Consider the following 17,813-nt stretch of genomic DNA (forward strand, 5'->3'; position numbering starts at 1 on the left):
TCTTCCTCTCTCCAGTCACAACAGTGTTCCTGTACATTTGTATGTATCGCTTCCGATTGTTCCAAACGAACTGTTTAGATCTTTGAACGATGGTATTTTATTCCTTGTCATATATATATATATATATATATATACCATCGTTCAAAGATCTAAATATTCCTTTCGAATAATTATAATGCGCATGTCATAATTAGGGGAAGAATAAAAAAAAAATCATTAATTATTATTTATGCATAATTCTAAATGAGTTTTTTAATAGAGTATCGATACTATGAGATTGAGACTCGATGAGTCAAAAAAACAGATGCTAATGTGTCAATTGGATGTGTCTAATAGCTAAATAGCTAAATGGGAATATTTTCTCGAACAATTATAATGTGCATGTCATAATTAGGAAAAAAATTAAAAAAAAGAATCATTAATTATCATTTATGTATAATTCTAAATGAGTTTTTTAATAGAGTATCGATACTATGAGATTGGGACTCGATGTGTGGAGTTAAAAAAAAGATGCTAATATGTCAATTGGATGTGTCTAATAGCTAAATGGGAATATTTTCTCGAACAATTATAATACGTGTGTCATAATTAGGGGAAGAATAAAAAAAATCATTAATTATCATTTATGTACAATTCTAAATGAGTTTTTAAATAGAGTATCGATACTATGAGATTGGGACTCGATGTGTGGAGTAAAAAAAAAAATGGTGCTAATGTGTCAATTGGATGTGTCTAATAGCTAAATGGGAATATTTTCTCGAACAATTATAATACGCATATCATAATTAGGGGAAAACTTAAAAAAAAAAAAGAATCATTAATTATCATTTATGTATAATTCTAAATGAGTTTTTTAATAGAGTATCGATACTATGAGATTGGGACTCGATGTGTGGAGTTAAAAAAAGATGCTAATATATCAATTGGATGTGTCTAATAGCTAAATGGGAATATTTTCTCGAACAATTATAATGCGTATATCATAATTAGGGGAAGAATAAAAAAAAATCATTAATTATCATTTATGCACAATTCTAAATGAGTTTTTTTAATAGAGTATCGATACTATGAGATTGGGACTAATGTGTCAATTGGATATGTCTAATAGCTAAATGGGAATATTTTCTCATTAATATAATATATATAGTAATTTATTATTGATGGTAATTAAAATAGCTTTGGTCAAGCGATCCATTGTGTTCGCGTCGAGTCAAGTTGTCCTACTCGCTAGACTCGTTGACCTAGCTAGGCCAAGCCAAGCCACTTGTTCCAACTCAGGACACTTGGCATTATCTAGGATAAGCATCTCCACGTAGGTCACTATCTTTGTTGGTATGCTTATCTCTCGAACTCCATTCAAAGGATAAAAACAAAGGGATACCTATTGATATAACAATGAAATGATCAAACTTCTTCCCCAATTTTGAAATGATTCCAACAAACAAAATGTATGTTTGCTATCTATTAATTCAATCAAAATCCCCTAAATATACTCTTACAAATGCCAATGAGCCGTACATCCGATGGGTGGCTTGGAATGTTATCTTGGAATTAGGCACCTAATCCTCTTATTTTAACTATTTATTTGATGAACAGAGAGTGAAAAATAAGTCCATCATGATCATTAAATACTATTGGATTCTCTCGCTTGAAAACATATGTTTTGTATTGTTGATCAAAGCAGATGAGCATAAGAAAGGACATTAATTTTGATGCTTCGTCGCTCCATTCAAGAAGCCATGAGAGAGAATCTTATTTTAGTGGGAGTTCTGGAAAGAGGAATCGCTCGATTTAAAATTTTCTCATTCGAAATAAGACTTAAAACCTTCCCTATTTTAATAAATATAAGGATGATCCGAACTTCTTAGATTTCATGATTCAAGAAAATAAATATATAATAATTCAATAATTAAACTTTATATGAATTTTATGATTTTTAAATATTTGATGAGATATTTATATATATTTATATTTAATTAATCATAGACCAAATCTATCGTATGTCATCTAATCAAGATTTTATATATATTAATTTTTCAATCGAAGCACCCGTCTTACTTTTTAAAAGATGAGATTACTTTATTCTCTTTACTTTATTCTTTTTGTTTTATTCTCGTTCAATTATCGTCACTTTTTCTTTTAGGTAGACGTTTTCGATCGTCGCCTTCCACCGATCGCCTTTACCCCGCGAGGCCCTATCATCCCTCCCTTCATCATAGTTGCATTTCACCCCATCATGGTTACCTTCACCCTACAATGCTCTACCCTCTACCCTCTACCCTATGAGGCCTGTATAGAGGTCGACATAATGGCATTGTCATTATAGGGGCCAATGATAACACAAAGGAAGGTCTCTAGTTTCTCGTTCTTAGTGAATGAAGTTGAAATCCATAGAGCCGAGGATGATTGTGATAAGTAGGAAAGGAGGTTGCCATGACAACAATAGTAAATAAGGGGGAGGCCACACTCGAGGATATTAGCTGCCTCCATGATGATACGATAAAGGGGATGAAAGTGATCAACAGACATGGTTGAAGAGATAGAAGTTGGCAAAACTAATTCTGAAGGTGACAATATAATGAAGGAGACTGATGCCACAATAGCAATGAATGAGGGTGAGGACACACTCGAGTGCCTTAGCAACCTTTGCAGGGACACAAGGGAGGGGGCGGAAGGGACCAGCATGTTGGAAGGTAGTGGGCCTTGCGACGAGGTGGAGGTGGCAGGGTGAACAGGGACAAGTTGAGGGAGGGAGGTCTCGAGGATCTTGAGTATGATCACTATAGGGATCATCATCATAGAGGTCGTTACCATGGAGGCTATTGCCATGGCGAATCGAAGGTCAATGCAATTATAGTGTTGCTATGAAGATAAATTCTAAAAGATAATTAAGACGGTTATGGTGGCCCGTAGCACCACAAGATAGGGGCTATCACGATGAGGCAGATGTGATATCGAACAGAAATAAAATAAAAAAATATTACTCGAAAGGATTCTAACAAATTAGCCTTATAATGAAAGATAAAATAAATCAACTCCTTATAATAGAGAAGACATTTACAATACTTGAAGATATTGTTTCTTAATGATTCTATAGGCTTAGAGGGGACCTTTATTAATACTAATTTTAGGCTTTTAAAATTAGTTAGCTAGCAATGTGGGATAAAATGCAAGGTGTACGATGTTAGAGGATTAGTAACGTTAGAGAAGGAGATTTTAAACGGACGTTATGAACAATGCAAGGTGTACGATGGATTAGATATGTTAAACGAACTCATACAAGATGAACTAAATATGTCACTAGGTTAATAATGGTTGAAGAGATATGTGCTCGATACGCCGGATGAACTAGACATCACATTTCAAACCTCTTTAATAAGAGCCCCGAAGCATGCATTCGAGAGTGACAAATGATACGGATTACGTCATTAGCCAATTATCATTTGACACACAACAATCATGTGGTATCTAGGGTGGAAAGAGAAGACAAGTTCACCCTATACTCGTTTGCCCACTTGGGCAAGGGTTTGAGGCAAACAGGTTGTCACCCATTGTCTCCTATATAAACAAAAGGTTAATGGGAGGTTGTTGGAGGCAATCAAAGGCTATCTCTCTGTAAAATATTTTATAAAATATTCTACTCCTTTATAATCATGTATAAAAGCTTATTTCCAACATAATGAAAAAGGGAATGACTTTTTTTTACTACTCACGTTCACACTCATACACCTAGGGTTACTAGCTTAGGTATTGGAGGGACCAAGTTAGGAAACATCTCTCAACCTCATATAGGTGGCACCTTTGGAGCTCACTGTTTCCATTTTGACGGTACCTTAAATAATCTTGTACATATAAATCTAAATCACATCGAACTGACCAAGACATCAACATATTCTCTCATCACTCAAAGTGTTTGGTAAATAATAATGACTATATTTTATATGTATATTTATCTAAGGGTAAAATTATATTTCAAAAGTCCATTAAATATTATGTGATAAGTTTATCACTCAGACATATTTTTTATATTTATCAAAAAAATAAATACATATTTTTATTTAAATTAATAAGTAAATAAATATGTATATATATATATGTAATCTTATAAAAAAATTATATGATTTAGATATATAATAAATCAATAATCATCATCATATAAATAAATATAAAATATTTTTTAAGAAATAAATAAATAAAATTTTTACTTATAGAAGACATAAATCATATTGATAATCTTGTAAATTTAAATAATATTATAAATTACTTTAAATTTTAAAAAAAATATAATGCTAAAATAATAATACTACTTTGATAGTATCATCATCAATATTTAATTCAAATATAATTTAAAGACTTCACCAAACATAAATTAATATTTAAAATATGCATTATTCCCCACTCCACAATTCAATCCCAACCGTCTTTCTACGTATCTGACGGCAGAAATGCATCTTAATTTCGTGGAAGCGAGGCAGCAAGTATTTGGAGTCAAACGCTTGTCATCACCAGCACCACCACCAACACCAACACCAACAACCCAGCGGGAGCAGCGGCCAGAGATATCATCTCATCATGGCGGCGGCGGAGGCGCCGGGAGGGAGGAGCCACTTCTGGGGAGACGACCCGGCGGAGGAAGACGACTACTACGCCGCCCAAGGCATCCACGGCAGCAGTTCCTTCTACACCTCGCGGCGAGGCGTCACCCTTTTCACCCGCTCCTGGCTGCCGCAGATTACGCCGACGAGTTCCCCACCCGGCCGTCCCCGAGCCCTGATCTGTATGATCCACGGCTACGGCAACGACATCAGCTGGACCTTCCAGGCCACCCCCATCTTTCTCGCCCAGCACGGGTTCGCCTGCTTCGCCCTCGACCTCCCGGGCCACGGCCGCTCCCAGGGCCTCCGCGCCTTCGTTTCCGACGTCGACGCCGTCGCCTGCGACTGCCTCGCCTACTTCCGCTCGGTCAGGCAGTCCCCCGGGCTGCAGGGCCTCCCGTGCTTCCTCTTCGGCGAATCGATGGGCGGCGCCCTCTGCCTTCTGATCCACCTCCTCGAGCAGGAGGGGGAGCAGGGGTGGGACGGCGCCGTCCTCGTCGCGCCCATGTGCAAGATCTCCGACAGCATACGGCCGAGGTGGCCCGTCCCCGAGATCTTGACCTTCGTCGCGAAGTTCGCCCCCACGCTGCCCGTCGTCCCCACGGCCGATCTGTTGGCGAAGTCGGTGAAGGTGGAGGAGAAGCGGGTCGTGGCGGCGAGCAACCCGTTAAGGTACGCGGGGAGGCCTCGGCTGGGGACCGTGGCGGAGCTGATGAGGGTGACAGATCGCCTCAACTCCAGGCTGTCGGAGGTCACCATCCCCTTCATCGTGCTGCACGGGAGCGCCGACGTGGTGACCGACCCGAGCGTCAGCCGAGCGCTCTACGACACGGCGAAGAGCAAGGACAAGACCATCAAGATCTACGATGGGATGCTGCACTCGCTGCTGTTCGGGGAGCCCGACGAGAATATCGCCATGGTTCGGAACGATATCCTCGCATGGTTGAATGAGCGGACCGGAGGAGCCGCCGACCGCCGCAATTGCTAACAGCGCCGCGCCCGGAGAAGAAGCTCTTTCCATTATGCCAATTCGATTGATAGTGCAAAAAATAAGAGGAACTAAATATGTGCTGCATACATCAGTGCCTGATGAGTGTCAGATGTGATGATCCAAAGAGAGGGACACAAAAATGATCTGATTTAGAATTGAGTTCGTCGATCTCTCAATTAGGTCCACTTATCGTCCCCAACGTAGACTTGGCTATATGCAGCCTTGTCATGTTGGTTGCCGATACAAAGCACTAATATCCAAAGAAAAATCTGCTCATTATAACTTGGTGAAGCTGTAAAATGCCTCTCTGTAACCATGGCAACACGATGCCAATAATATATCATAAATGTGCTGGTAAATAACAATCCGAGTTTACAATGAATTGGAGCTGCAAGACTGAGATAGGTGTAGTATGTAAGTGTTGGTACTATTTGTCATCACAGCAGATTCAATGTGCATCAAGAAGAACAAAATGAATCATGTAGCACACACTAACCCAAACTCTACAGGCTCATGGTTCCATGTCCTAGCAATGAAACACAATAGGTTACAGCTTAACAGCACAGCCTTTGACAAGAAAAGTCTATGCCTTCTTAAGAGCAAACCACAAAGGAATGGAAGAATTATGTTGTGTGGATAAGCAGATTAATTTCCGTCGGGGAGTATGAGGCGGTCTTGACCTCGCACCAATTTAGCTGATCGAATAATATCTCCTGTTTTTATTTGTGGCAGTACTTCTCTTCCACCAACTGTATATCTGCAAATTGCAAAATGCAAGCATCCATGTGACTTCAATTTAGATGGATTTACATTGCATCATGTGAAAGGAATTGCAGTCCTGAGAATTTACCCGAAAACGGAAAATTGGCCTTCATCAAAGGACAAACCTCCTAAGCCAGACTGCAAAGACAAGATAAGAAATGGGCAGTTCCATTCAGATGAGCATATTCGATAACCACATGTAGATAGCAGACTAGCATAGTGCAAATGCATGCTAATGTGGGAAATGATAACTGTGACATGGGCAAGGAGCATTAAAAGTGTCATGAATTGGTATCCATGTATTCAATGCTCACTAGCCAAAGGTGTCACAGCTTGTGCCATTAAGTCTTGTATATTTTCTGGCATTTTTCAAACCTCACATAAGGAGGTTTTAGTGTCTTAGCTATTTTGCCCTTTTTAGAATAAATTCTATTGAGGTGCATCCAAAAAATGTGACTCTAACCAAAACATGGTTATTGATTATAGTAATTTACTCACATTTCTCTTGTCATAGAGATAGAAAAAAAATTGAGATGGTGAGGAGTATTCTTCGGAGTCTATATTATGTGCCATGGCAACAGCTCCATATACAGATAAGGGAAGCACAGGCAGCTCTCCATCCTATCAAGATAGAATGAGAAAAGTCAACTCTCAGCATAGATAAGACCAACATGCTCTAATCAACCATCAGTAAAGCATGAAGACCAAAAGGACCTGAACACTCAGAGTCGTCTTGTATAATGGTTCAAATTGTCCAGATGGAATCATTTCTAATGGAACACTATATCCATAATTCTCAAGTTCATTATCCGATAAAATAGCTTGGCTTGCACATTTCAGCTTGACTCCATCATATGCTCCATCGATCACCTGTAACTCAAAATTTAAGTTCCTGATTTCCAACTAGTCATGATAATAATCAAGTCGATGACTTATCTGCAGAGAACTCAGAGACAAAGGTTCTTGCAGCCATTTTGTCATAAACATAGTGAACAATAGTTTAGCAGGGATGATAGCTGGTAAGATTGTTCAGGTAATCAGCTTAATCTTAGTTCAGATATCGTTCAGGTTCAGGACAGATTTGGATATGCGTAGTTATCCAAGTAAGGTTTGAGTTTCGGGTATGTAGGTAGGTAGTCAGATTCAGTGCAGGTAGCAGGTACCCAACTCATTTTTTCATTCCCAATGTAAGCTAAGGATGACAGTGGATCAGCTCTTTTCTGTATCCAAGTTTACATGATTAACTTAAACTGAGTTCAAGTACCCTTTAATCAAGTTTTGGATAGGTTCAAGTAGGAAGTATGGTATATGGGTCATCTCCAGATTGAGTTGAAAATCACCATGCCTGATCCATTGCCATCCCCATGTTTGAGTGCTATAAATGAACAGGACCAAGTTACATTTAGCTACCTTACCAATTTCGCAAAGTTCCCAGAAGTTAGTGGGGCAGAATATCCATCAAGGACAACCTGTAGATGTGGAGAACAAACAAGAAAGTCAGTCTTTAAGAACAACATAATATTAGCTAGTTGAAAAAGGCTTTTTGATATGTAAAGAAGATGGAATATAATGAAAAGATTATCAGGTAATGTACATCTGCTGATTGCATCAAGCTTCTGTCATAATAAACTAATACTCTAGTCAAAATTGAAAGGAGTCAAATAAAATATCTTTATTCTGTAAATTAATAATTTCGTTGAGGTTTTTCATGTTTCCATCGCCTACACTATGCAAACTTCAGAAATTCTTCTCATGTGTTTTAGTTCCCCAAGTTGAACTTTTAATGTTATACTAGGCTAAGAGAGAAATTCTTTTGCAATTAAGTCAAGAATAAACTTGCTCTTGACCCATGATTGTGTCTTGATATTAATGCACTTTAATCGAACCAATGGCAATCATTTGTTCCTTCATCAATTTCTCACGAGTTCTGATTTGCCATCTTGTATAGTGACCTTAGAGTTCATCTTCAGAGTAGGAAAAATAAGGCCAAAAATATTATGATGTGCAGCTTTCAGTTTTAATAACTACAAAAAATTTAAAAAAACTTGAGAAAATGAGAACCTGTTACTAAATAGAAGCAGCAGATATCATGTCTGGTCAGAAGCTCTTCATATTGGCCTCAATAAATTAGAAACAATAAAAATACTATATAGTACTGTACCTAGCAAAATAATTCTAAATAATTTTTGTTTGTCTTTTAAGCACATTATATCATCATATTGTGATATATCCGTGCAGGTATACCTGTCTTAGCAGTTAGCATTGCTATAATTCGATGCAGTGCTGTAAATTCTGCATTTCAAAATATATGTTTTATCATAATCTACTGAGACAACATGCCATGAGTTATCCCAAATGAAGCAAACCTGGATGGTAGTTGTCGTTTTTGGTTCACCACCAGCACTTGGAAAGAATGTGGAGCCATCCACTTTCTCAATGGTAAATTCAACTGTTCCTCTACCTGTTAGCCTACCAATAGCATGAAGATGTTTAATGTGAATTCTATAATCACCAATAGGTCAAATATAAAGCACTAGCCTTGGCATAAGCTTTTTCTATAGTGGTCTCTAGATTTCCTTCTTTTTTTTTTTTTTGAAGGAACATCAAGGGAAAAACAAAGCCCCGCCAGCAGTAGTCTCCAAGTTCCATCAAACATCAAATACAATTTATGCAAGTCATAATTTCCATTCGTGTTACTGAAATCAAAACTGTAAGTATGATGTACAGAAACATCTAATTAGATTCGGACAAAGTTTGAAGTTCAACACAAATTATTTTCATTCTCCTTTTTCATTAGGTAAAATAAATATAAGCCTACCAAGTCCAGATATGTCCAATAATGTCTTAGATTATTAAGACAATTTTTAAAAAAAGGCTGTTTGGTGTCTCGGTTCGCATTGTAAAGATGGTTTGAGAATATTCATTATCTTTACCACAAAATTGTACTTCCCATGTAACAGTTATTATGATAAATAATTTGCAAGTATTTTATGGTGTCAATAAAGACTAAAAATTCAATCTTTAAAAGCTGTCATAGATGCTAGATAGTAACATCAGAAATAGTATATCGTGGACATATTTGGCACAACCATCTGCATGAAAATTAGAGTGAGTTTTATGTGTTTGCAATAAGGTATGAACAGACTAAGCGGCACAAACATCAAGGAGTAGAAGGTCCAAACAATCTGATTGTTCATGCTGTTCCAATTAATTAAACAAATATAGGTAATATAGCAACAAAATGCAAAATCCAGAAAACACTGTCTAATAAATATGTCAGAGATGGGAGCTCGAAGAGAGCTGCAGAGGTGACCTTGGGTACTTCATGTATTGTTCAGGCAACAGAAAAGACAAGCCCGGAGCCTGTTAAAGAAATTACTCTTTCAGAAATAAATGAGATACATAGATGTGACGGTAGAAATCTTTGCTCTTGAACAAACATTTGCTTGTACGAATGCTATCATAGTAACTGATAGTACCTGCAACAGTTCCAGTTCTGCTACTGTGTCAAGAGATGAAGCAAGACCTACAGATACCTTATCTGGGTCCTTTACCTTTATGAACTCAATAAGGTTTTGCAATCCCCCCTGAAAAGCATACAGAAAGTTAATGTAGTTTAGCCCTAGACTTAACTTGTGTTCATGGTCAATTGCTTCTACTAGTTAGATGATACTATAGCTGTGACACTCTAATTAGTCCCGCATCGAAAGTTTGAGGGATCCTATGGTGTTATATAAGGCCATATTGTTTTCATGGTTTCATCTAAGTTGTTTCAGTTCTAGAATACAATCATTAGTTATTAAGATTGAATATCTCATCAAGTGCACCTTTCCATCAAGTAAAGTAGTATATAGCACAGAGCCTTTTTCCTTGAGTTCTATCGGTATGTTACCCAAGATTGCATCCTTCTCCTCAGTTGCAATCTGAAAGAAGAGAACTTCAATGTAGTAGCTTGACAGTCAAAGCAAATTAAAGCAATGTTCCCCGAAACATAATCAAAACAGTCCAAGCAAAGAAAATAAGATGAATTGGATCAGTTTACCATAATTAAAGAATGCTATTTGATATCAACAAGTATAAAGTCTCCTGTTTGTTGAATAAAATTCAGATATTCTATTTTTAGCCATATTTAATTATAATTTCAAATCACAAGAATCATACAGAGTGCATATACAATAAAGGTTGTCTTTGTAACAATTACAATAATTGTGGTAATGGAAGCATGAACTCATCACCAAAGTCCATTTGTTCAAATTCTACAATGCCAGAAAAGTCCCAACGCAACAAGAAAGCAAATAAGATAAAGAAATTTAATCTTCTAAAAATGAATAAGAAAGCAACCAAAGGGCCACACTTGTTCAGGTCAGAAACATTCAAGCACTTCAACAGTTACCATATGCTTTCAGGTCATGAGAGCATAACATATCACAAAGTAGTTTCCTTGTGCTACAAATAGATGTTTTAGATATTGATTGCCAGGATAAAATGAGAAAATAAGAAATGCACCTTCAGAGCCTTCTTCACATCACTTTCCATTGTACCATAGGGCTTTCTTTGGGGTATTCTTAACAAGTATGAGATATCCTCCAAAGAATCCTATATTGCAAAGAGAAAATAGATAGCTTATGAGATTCAATATATGAAAAGGGAGATTTATAGCAACATGTTTCACCTGAATTGCTTTCATGTTTGAATTGGCAGGAATTGCCTTCCTCAAAGCAAGTTCTCCAGTTCTAGGGACCTTAGTGTCAGGTGAATAAAGCACTGCATTTGCAGAAAATAGAAGCCAGGGCACCCAATTGCTCAAATGTAGTGGAAATGATATTTGAGTAAATATGAGAATCACAGCCATTGCTCTTGCAAACTTTTTCCTTCCATCATAGAACATTGATAAATTTGGGCACAACAGAATCTTTTGGAGACCTGAAAACTCCTGGGTACCCAGAGTTAAAGAAAAAGCCTCTATAAGCAACACACCTGGGATGAGAACGAATTCCAGTAATGCAGCCAACAATTCCAATAATTATAGCGCACATTGACTGATATCGAAATTGCATAAAAATGGTATTGACAAGATGACTGATTTTGAGAATGAACCTAACCCCCAAGCATTACATGAATTCGATGCTTGAATGCATTACATTTACAAAAAGAAAGCACGAAGCTCCCAACTCGATCCCTACCAACCAAATCACCATTCAATTACGAAGAGGAGGAGAAATTAAAGACGAATCATATTTCCGTCAGATGGAAACGAATGTGTCTAAATTTGGAGGCAGTCATAAGCCAGGCAAGCGTATATATTGGAGCCAAGAACGGGCAATCGCACTCACCAAAGACTGCTTCGAATTCTTGGCCGAGACGGCGCAGTTCTCAATGCGAGCTTTGCCTCTGCGGTTTCTCGGGAGCCCCTTTCGCCGTCCGACAAGTCGAGGAAGGAGGAGCGATGATCGGCTCCAGTGAGCTCTTACGAATGGGAAGCGGGCGGCAGACACCACCAGCATCGACGACATGGAATAATAGGATGAGTACCGGAGACGAAGAAGGGAAGGAAGAGCTGCTGCTGTCTGCCCTTCTTATTCCTCTGCTTTATCCACTGCCAATATGACCTCAAATCCCGCGACTGACTCCACATCAGAACTTGGGGAGTTGAGGTGGTCTAAATCCACAGCCGTGAACACGGTCCGATTCGACCCAGAATCGAATCGGTTAAGAACCGAAATCAGACCGGCGGTTCAGTTTCGATTCTCGAACCATTCGGTTCAATTTCAAACCGGTTGAAAACGAAAAAGAAGAATAATGTATTGGTTAGCAATTCAAACTTAAAAGTGGAAGATTTATGTTTGTTTCTTATGAGAAATTTTTTTTTTATCAATCAAAATTGATGAAACCCGAAATCCGAAACCCGAAACTCGAAACAAATAGGAAACTATCACTTTTGTTCCATAGGGACTTCAGAATTGATGATTACGAAACAAAATTTGTTTGGAAATAATTAAACTTTTTTTTTTTATTTTTACAAAATAAATCATTGATTTCATAATCACGATGTAGCTTTGAGATTCACAAAACTAATACTAAACTATAAGGAGTACGAAAGACCTGAAAGATGATTCATAATCTATAGGTGAATCTCACGAGAAACTGATGATCCGAAACTAAATATGAAATTATCATTTTGGTTCCATAAAAGATTATTGATGATTATAAAATAAAATTTATTTAAAAATAAATTTATTTTTTTATTGAACTAAAACTGTCGATTTCATATAATCATGATGTGTAGTTTTGAGATTCATAAAACTAATATTAAACTAGAAGAAGCACCAAAGACCTCAAAGGTGATTCAATATCATGTAGGTGGATCTTCCCTCTCACATCCCTTCCAAAGACCTAAAAAGTGATGCAAACTTCCACCATCAGCCAAAGAGGTGGCTGTCCCTTTAGGGAGAAGACCTTTAGACCATACCCTGTTGGAAGAACCAGACCGAGATCTGTCTCAATAGCCATACAAGACAAGAGGTGATGATAGATAGCACAAGGGAGATCCAGTGATGATAGATAGCACAAGGGAGATCCACTGAATAGTTGACCATTTTTCTTTTTTTTATTCAGAATAATATCATATCCTCATCATCATCTCTTTTTCTCTCGTTAATTTTATTTTCCTCGAGTTTGGTTCCTTCTTGGGCCTCTCCTCCTTGAATCAGGTGTTTATCATGAATCACGCTATACTATTATTTTAATTTGTGACATATCACACCCATTAAAGTGTACAACATATAATAACACTATTCAAATATACAAATCATGTCGCTATATATATATATATATATATATCTGTCGGGAAAGGTGTGTCTGCTTTAAGATCTGATGGATTGATCATGGACGGATGCACGCGTGATCAGATAAGAGTCTGCTAAGGCAGGCATGATGGGCATATGGAGACGAGCGTGGCGAGGGAGAGGGAGAGGTCGTCGAGTCGTCGAGTCGTCGAGTCGTCGACTTCCGCGCTATTGGCATCAGAATCTACTGCACATGATCTTTGGCTGCCCACCAACGCGTTGACTACGAGGTCGGGTCAAGCCAACCCAGCTTGAATGATGGGTTGACCAGTCGATTCTGCGGCACCGTGGCTTCTTCCGGCTCGTCTTACACATGACTGCATGGGTCGGCCTCACAAGACAGTGGTCATGGCCGCAACAGAGGAGGAGCAGGTAAAGTGCTCCGGTGGTCCTCGGTGGTGGCGCCCAACCGAGACCATCGAGTGGCGTAAGGAGACTGCGCAAGTCAAACAGTATCCCACACAGTGGGATTTCCTGCCATGATGTGTCAGATCGATGTCACCTCGACGGCTCTCATCAGCCGGACTTCGATGTACTTCCACATCTTCTGACTCGTCTACGCAGCCACCGTATCCCACCCCACAAGACGTGTATTTATCGCATCCAACAACACGCCACGTTTAACCACACGTGGATTAATGAATTACTCGGTGGAGTCAGCATCACTGAACGACGCCTTATTGTATATTAGCTGCTCTATAAACGTGTCAATTTATATTATACGATCGAATGGACGTGACGAATACGTTTCCACGCGGCAAAGATGGCAAAGTTATAGCAGCGTCGGATCCCACCATCAAATGTTTGATTCCATAGGAACAAACTCCACTACTGTCACGGAAAATTAGTGAATTCATGGAAAAAATATATATATTTTTTAGATAGTATCCCTTATTTTTAGAATTCTTTGAGTTCTTAAATACCTTCAATCACATAAAAGGAACTTTTTTATATTATATTATAATATTTTTAATGTTATAATTTTTTTTGTTTTACATTGCAGTGTTTTTTTTTTCTGATTTTGTTATAAACACTATAACACAATATAAAAATATTTTAAATATTATTTTTTATATAAAAAAAATACTATATTATAATATTTTTAGTATTATTAAAAATAATACAATATAATATAAAAATAATGTCATTGAAATGATTTATTTTATGGATCGATCCATAAAAAAATAATATTTTAGATATTAAAAAATATATTATTATTTTCGATAAATCCTTGGACAATGTGGGCGTATAAATGCAAGAGGATAACGTTGAACCCAAGTTTTGGTCTCAACACAGCAACGGCAACGTTAATTGCCACGACACAGTGCCAACTCCCCTCCTCCTCGTATCGTAGCCGCGAGTCTCCCCACCAACGGTCAGGATTCGACGGCCCATGTCGGCACGCGGATGAGTGAAGGCCCGAAACGCTGCCGTCGTGACCCGATTGCTTCTCGCCCACTTCCCCACCCTCACCCCGCCTATTTAAATCCGCCCTCCTCCCTCTGCTCTCGCATCCCATTCTCCTCCTCTTCTTCGTTTCCTGCGCTCTGCGTCGCTCTCTATATCCGAGCTCTTAGGTCTTTGTTCGAGTTAGCCGGAAGTCGGTGGTACAATGGCGGGCGGCGCGATTGTCAACACCGGGGGCGGGAAGGAGTACCCCGGGAAGCTCACCCTCTTCGTCTTCCTCACCTGCGTCGTCGCCGCCACCGGCGGCCTCATCTTCGGCTACGACATCGGCATATCCGGTGTGATTTCGATCTACTCTTTGTTGGATCTTCTTTTTCTTTCTGCGTTTGGATCTGATGTGGGTTGGGGATCGGTAGGTGGTGTGACGTCGATGGATTCTTTCCTGGAGAAGTTCTTCCCGGAGGTCTACCGGAAGGAGAAGAAGGACACGAGCACTAACCAGTACTGCAAGTTCGACAGCCAGCTGTTGACCACCTTCACGTCGTCGCTGTACCTGGCGGCGCTGATCGCCTCCTTCCTCGCGTCCGCCGTCACGAGGATGTTCGGGCGCAAGTGGTCCATGTTCGGCGGTGGGCTCGTCTTCCTCGTCGGCGCCGCCCTCAATGGCGCTGCCAGGAACATCCTCATGCTCATCCTCGGCCGCATCCTCCTCGGCATCGGCGTCGGCTTCGCCAACCAGGTAGGTCTCCTTGATCTTATCCTTCAAGTTCAACAAAGATTAGTGTTCCCCTTCCTCTTCTTCATCAGGAAGAATCCCATCATAGGTCGAATACTTTTAACCCAATCTTTGTCCATTTCTTCCTCCAACAATTTAGGGTTACAATAGAAGCTTCCTCTATTAGACGAATTAGATGTCTTCTGCGGGGTTTGTTGGATCTATCGGCCCTAAAAATTGGACTGAAGCAAAGAACTGTATACACTTAGACCACCGACGGTTCATCTCTAAAGGGGATGAATCGATGATGTCGATATAATCGGCAGTCCATGTGATTTACCAACATCTTTATATGTTACTATAAATTTGGGAATCAAAACAACATTGTTAGTCCTTTTATCGACATTGTCAATATTTTGTCCTACAGGTAATTAGAATGCCAATTCTCATTTGGTATCTTTTTGTCACACGTCTTAGGCGTATTAGAGCAGTGCGCTCCTCCGATATCTTTTGGCATGATCCTGTTTGTCTCATTCGAGGACAGTTTGCTCTGCAGTCTTGTAGTTCAAATGACCCTCCACCTGCCGCAAAGATTCCCACGTTTCTTCTGTGGAAAAAGAATATATTTTAAGCTATAGATGTGTAGGCGATCAAAAAGTTCCAATCTTTTTCGGTATTGCAATCTCGCAGTCTGTGCCGGTTTACCTGTCGGAGATGGCCCCGGCGCAGCTACGCGGGATGCTCAACATCGGGTTCCAGCTCATGATCACGGTGGGAATCCTCGCCGCTAATCTGATCAACTACGGCACCGCCAAGATCAAGGGCGGCTGGGGGTGGCGCATCAGCCTCGCCCTCGCCGCTGTCCCCGCCGGTATCATCACCCTCGGCGCCTTATTCCTCCCCGACACGCCAAACTCCCTCATCGAGCGTGGTCACCCCCAGGAGGCCAAGGAGATGCTTCGTCGCATTCGCGGCACCGACGACATCCACGAGGAGTACAACGACCTCGTCGCGGCCAGCGAGGAGTCCAAGCTGGTGAAGCACCCTTGGGCCAATATCATCCAGCGCAAGTACCGCCCGCAGCTCACCATGGCCATCCTCATCCCCTTCTTCCAGCAGCTCACCGGTATCAATGTGATCATGTTCTACGCACCCGTGCTCTTCAAGACCATCGGTTTCGGCGACAACGCTTCGCTCATGTCCGCCGTGATTACCGGGCTGGTCAACGTCTTCTCTACGCTTGTGTCCGTCTTCACCGTCGACAAGCTCGGCCGAAGAAAGCTGTTCTTGCAGGGCGGGTTTCAAATGATCCTCTGCCAGGTATTATAAGAACATACGTTTCCAGAAATCTCATTATTCGATTGCTTAAAATCCCGAATTCTCCTCTATTCTTCATGCAATTTCATCTCCTGTTCCTTTGTCGCTACTTTCCATCGCTTTGAACGTTTGAGTGCAACGTAGATTTTGATTCTTTCTTTTGCTTTGATTCTTTCGAGTGCAGATTATAGTCGGAACCTTAATCGCAATCAAACTCGGCACCAGCGGAGAGGGGCACTTCTCCAAGACCTATGCAGCTTTCATGGTGTTCTTCATCTGTGCCTACGTTGCTGGATTTGCATGGTCTTGGGGTCCCCTGGGATGGTTGGTTCCCAGCGAGATCTTTCCTCTGGAGATCAGGTCAGCAGGACAGAGCATCAACGTGTCGGTCAACATGCTCTTCACCTTCATCATCGCTCAAGCATTTCTCGCCATGCTCTGCCACATGAAGTTTGGCCTCTTCTACTTCTTCGCCGGATGGGTGGTCATCATGACCACCTTCATCGCCCTTTTCCTTCCCGAGACCAAAAACGTGCCGATCGAGGAGATGATCCTCGTGTGGAAGGCCCACTGGTTCTGGAGCAAGTTCATCTCGGATGATGACGTCCATGTAGGCAACGTTGAGATGAGCAATGGCAGCAAGTCCAAGTCAGTCGTATGACTGCAGACCGGTCCTTCATCGTCCTTCAATAATCCAAGAAGGGTTCTAAACGGACCACGAACCAATCTTTTCTAGCATTCATCCTCCTTTTTGCTGTTGTCATGGCTGCGCTGTTCTTCTCTACAGATATCAATGATGATAACTTCTATGAGATTCTGTAAAGCTTTTGATTCATATGTAATCGAGGCAGCCTAAAACTTTGCGAAGAAGTCCGTAAATCGTGTTTTATTGTACGTAGATGAACAACAAATGATATTTACTACCCCATCATCATCATTATCGAGAATAAATAGGTTTTGGTTTCTCGATCCTCAAATCTGGAGGGAGATGGCAATCTGTGGTACAGACGAAGAAGGAAGGCTGTTCCCATGTTTCACATGTCAGGACGGAAAGCCAAGGGCATGACGATCGTGAAAAGGTTCTGATGGGTGAGTTGTTCGTCACGCGTTCTCGATGAGAAGAGAGGTGGAAAAGGTTGCAGGAGAGACGATAAAGGCTCTCCGTCGGGTCCTCGATGCCC

General features: G+C 40.2%; 3 protein-coding genes across 4 annotated transcripts; 2 read left to right on the forward strand and 1 right to left on the reverse strand.

The window, feature by feature from the left end:
* Positions 1–4,493: 4,493 nt before the first annotated feature.
* Positions 4,494–5,968, forward strand: LOC103998864 (caffeoylshikimate esterase). The gene has a single exon (XM_009420471.3). It carries the CDS (start codon positions 4,573–4,575, stop codon positions 5,581–5,583), a length of 1,011 nt encoding a protein of 336 aa, XP_009418746.2. The 5' UTR covers positions 4,494–4,572; the 3' UTR covers positions 5,584–5,968.
* Positions 5,969–6,040: 72 nt separating this feature from the next.
* Positions 6,041–11,973, reverse strand: LOC103998866 (peptidyl-prolyl cis-trans isomerase CYP37, chloroplastic). Of its 2 annotated transcripts, XM_009420472.3 has the most exons (12): positions 11,682–11,973; positions 11,021–11,281; positions 10,855–10,944; positions 10,176–10,271; positions 9,828–9,935; positions 9,662–9,711; positions 8,715–8,817; positions 7,764–7,817; positions 7,063–7,218; positions 6,847–6,969; positions 6,437–6,486; positions 6,041–6,343 (listed from the first exon to the last, which is right to left on the reverse strand). In XM_009420472.3, the coding sequence occupies exons 1-12, from the start codon at positions 11,859–11,861 to the stop codon at positions 6,232–6,234; spliced, it is 1,383 nt and encodes a 460-aa protein (XP_009418747.2). In that variant the 5' UTR covers positions 11,862–11,973; the 3' UTR covers positions 6,041–6,231. The 2 variants fall into 2 exon arrangements, with proteins under 2 accessions (XP_009418747.2, XP_018674062.2); XM_018818517.2 differs by lacking the exon at positions 10,176–10,271.
* Positions 11,974–14,699: 2,726 nt separating this feature from the next.
* LOC103998867 (sugar transport protein MST3) lies at positions 14,700–17,502 on the forward strand. The gene is made up of 4 exons (XM_009420473.3): positions 14,700–14,938; positions 15,017–15,339; positions 16,006–16,635; positions 16,817–17,502. Exons 1-4 carry the CDS (start codon positions 14,806–14,808, stop codon positions 17,291–17,293), a joined length of 1,563 nt encoding a protein of 520 aa, XP_009418748.1. The 5' UTR covers positions 14,700–14,805; the 3' UTR covers positions 17,294–17,502.
* The last annotated feature ends 311 nt before the right edge of the window (positions 17,503–17,813 follow it).

Source organism: Musa acuminata, chromosome BXJ3-9, assembly GCF_036884655.1.
Source record: "Musa acuminata AAA Group cultivar baxijiao chromosome BXJ3-9, Cavendish_Baxijiao_AAA, whole genome shotgun sequence".
Taxonomy (NCBI): domain Eukaryota; kingdom Viridiplantae; phylum Streptophyta; class Magnoliopsida; order Zingiberales; family Musaceae; genus Musa; species Musa acuminata.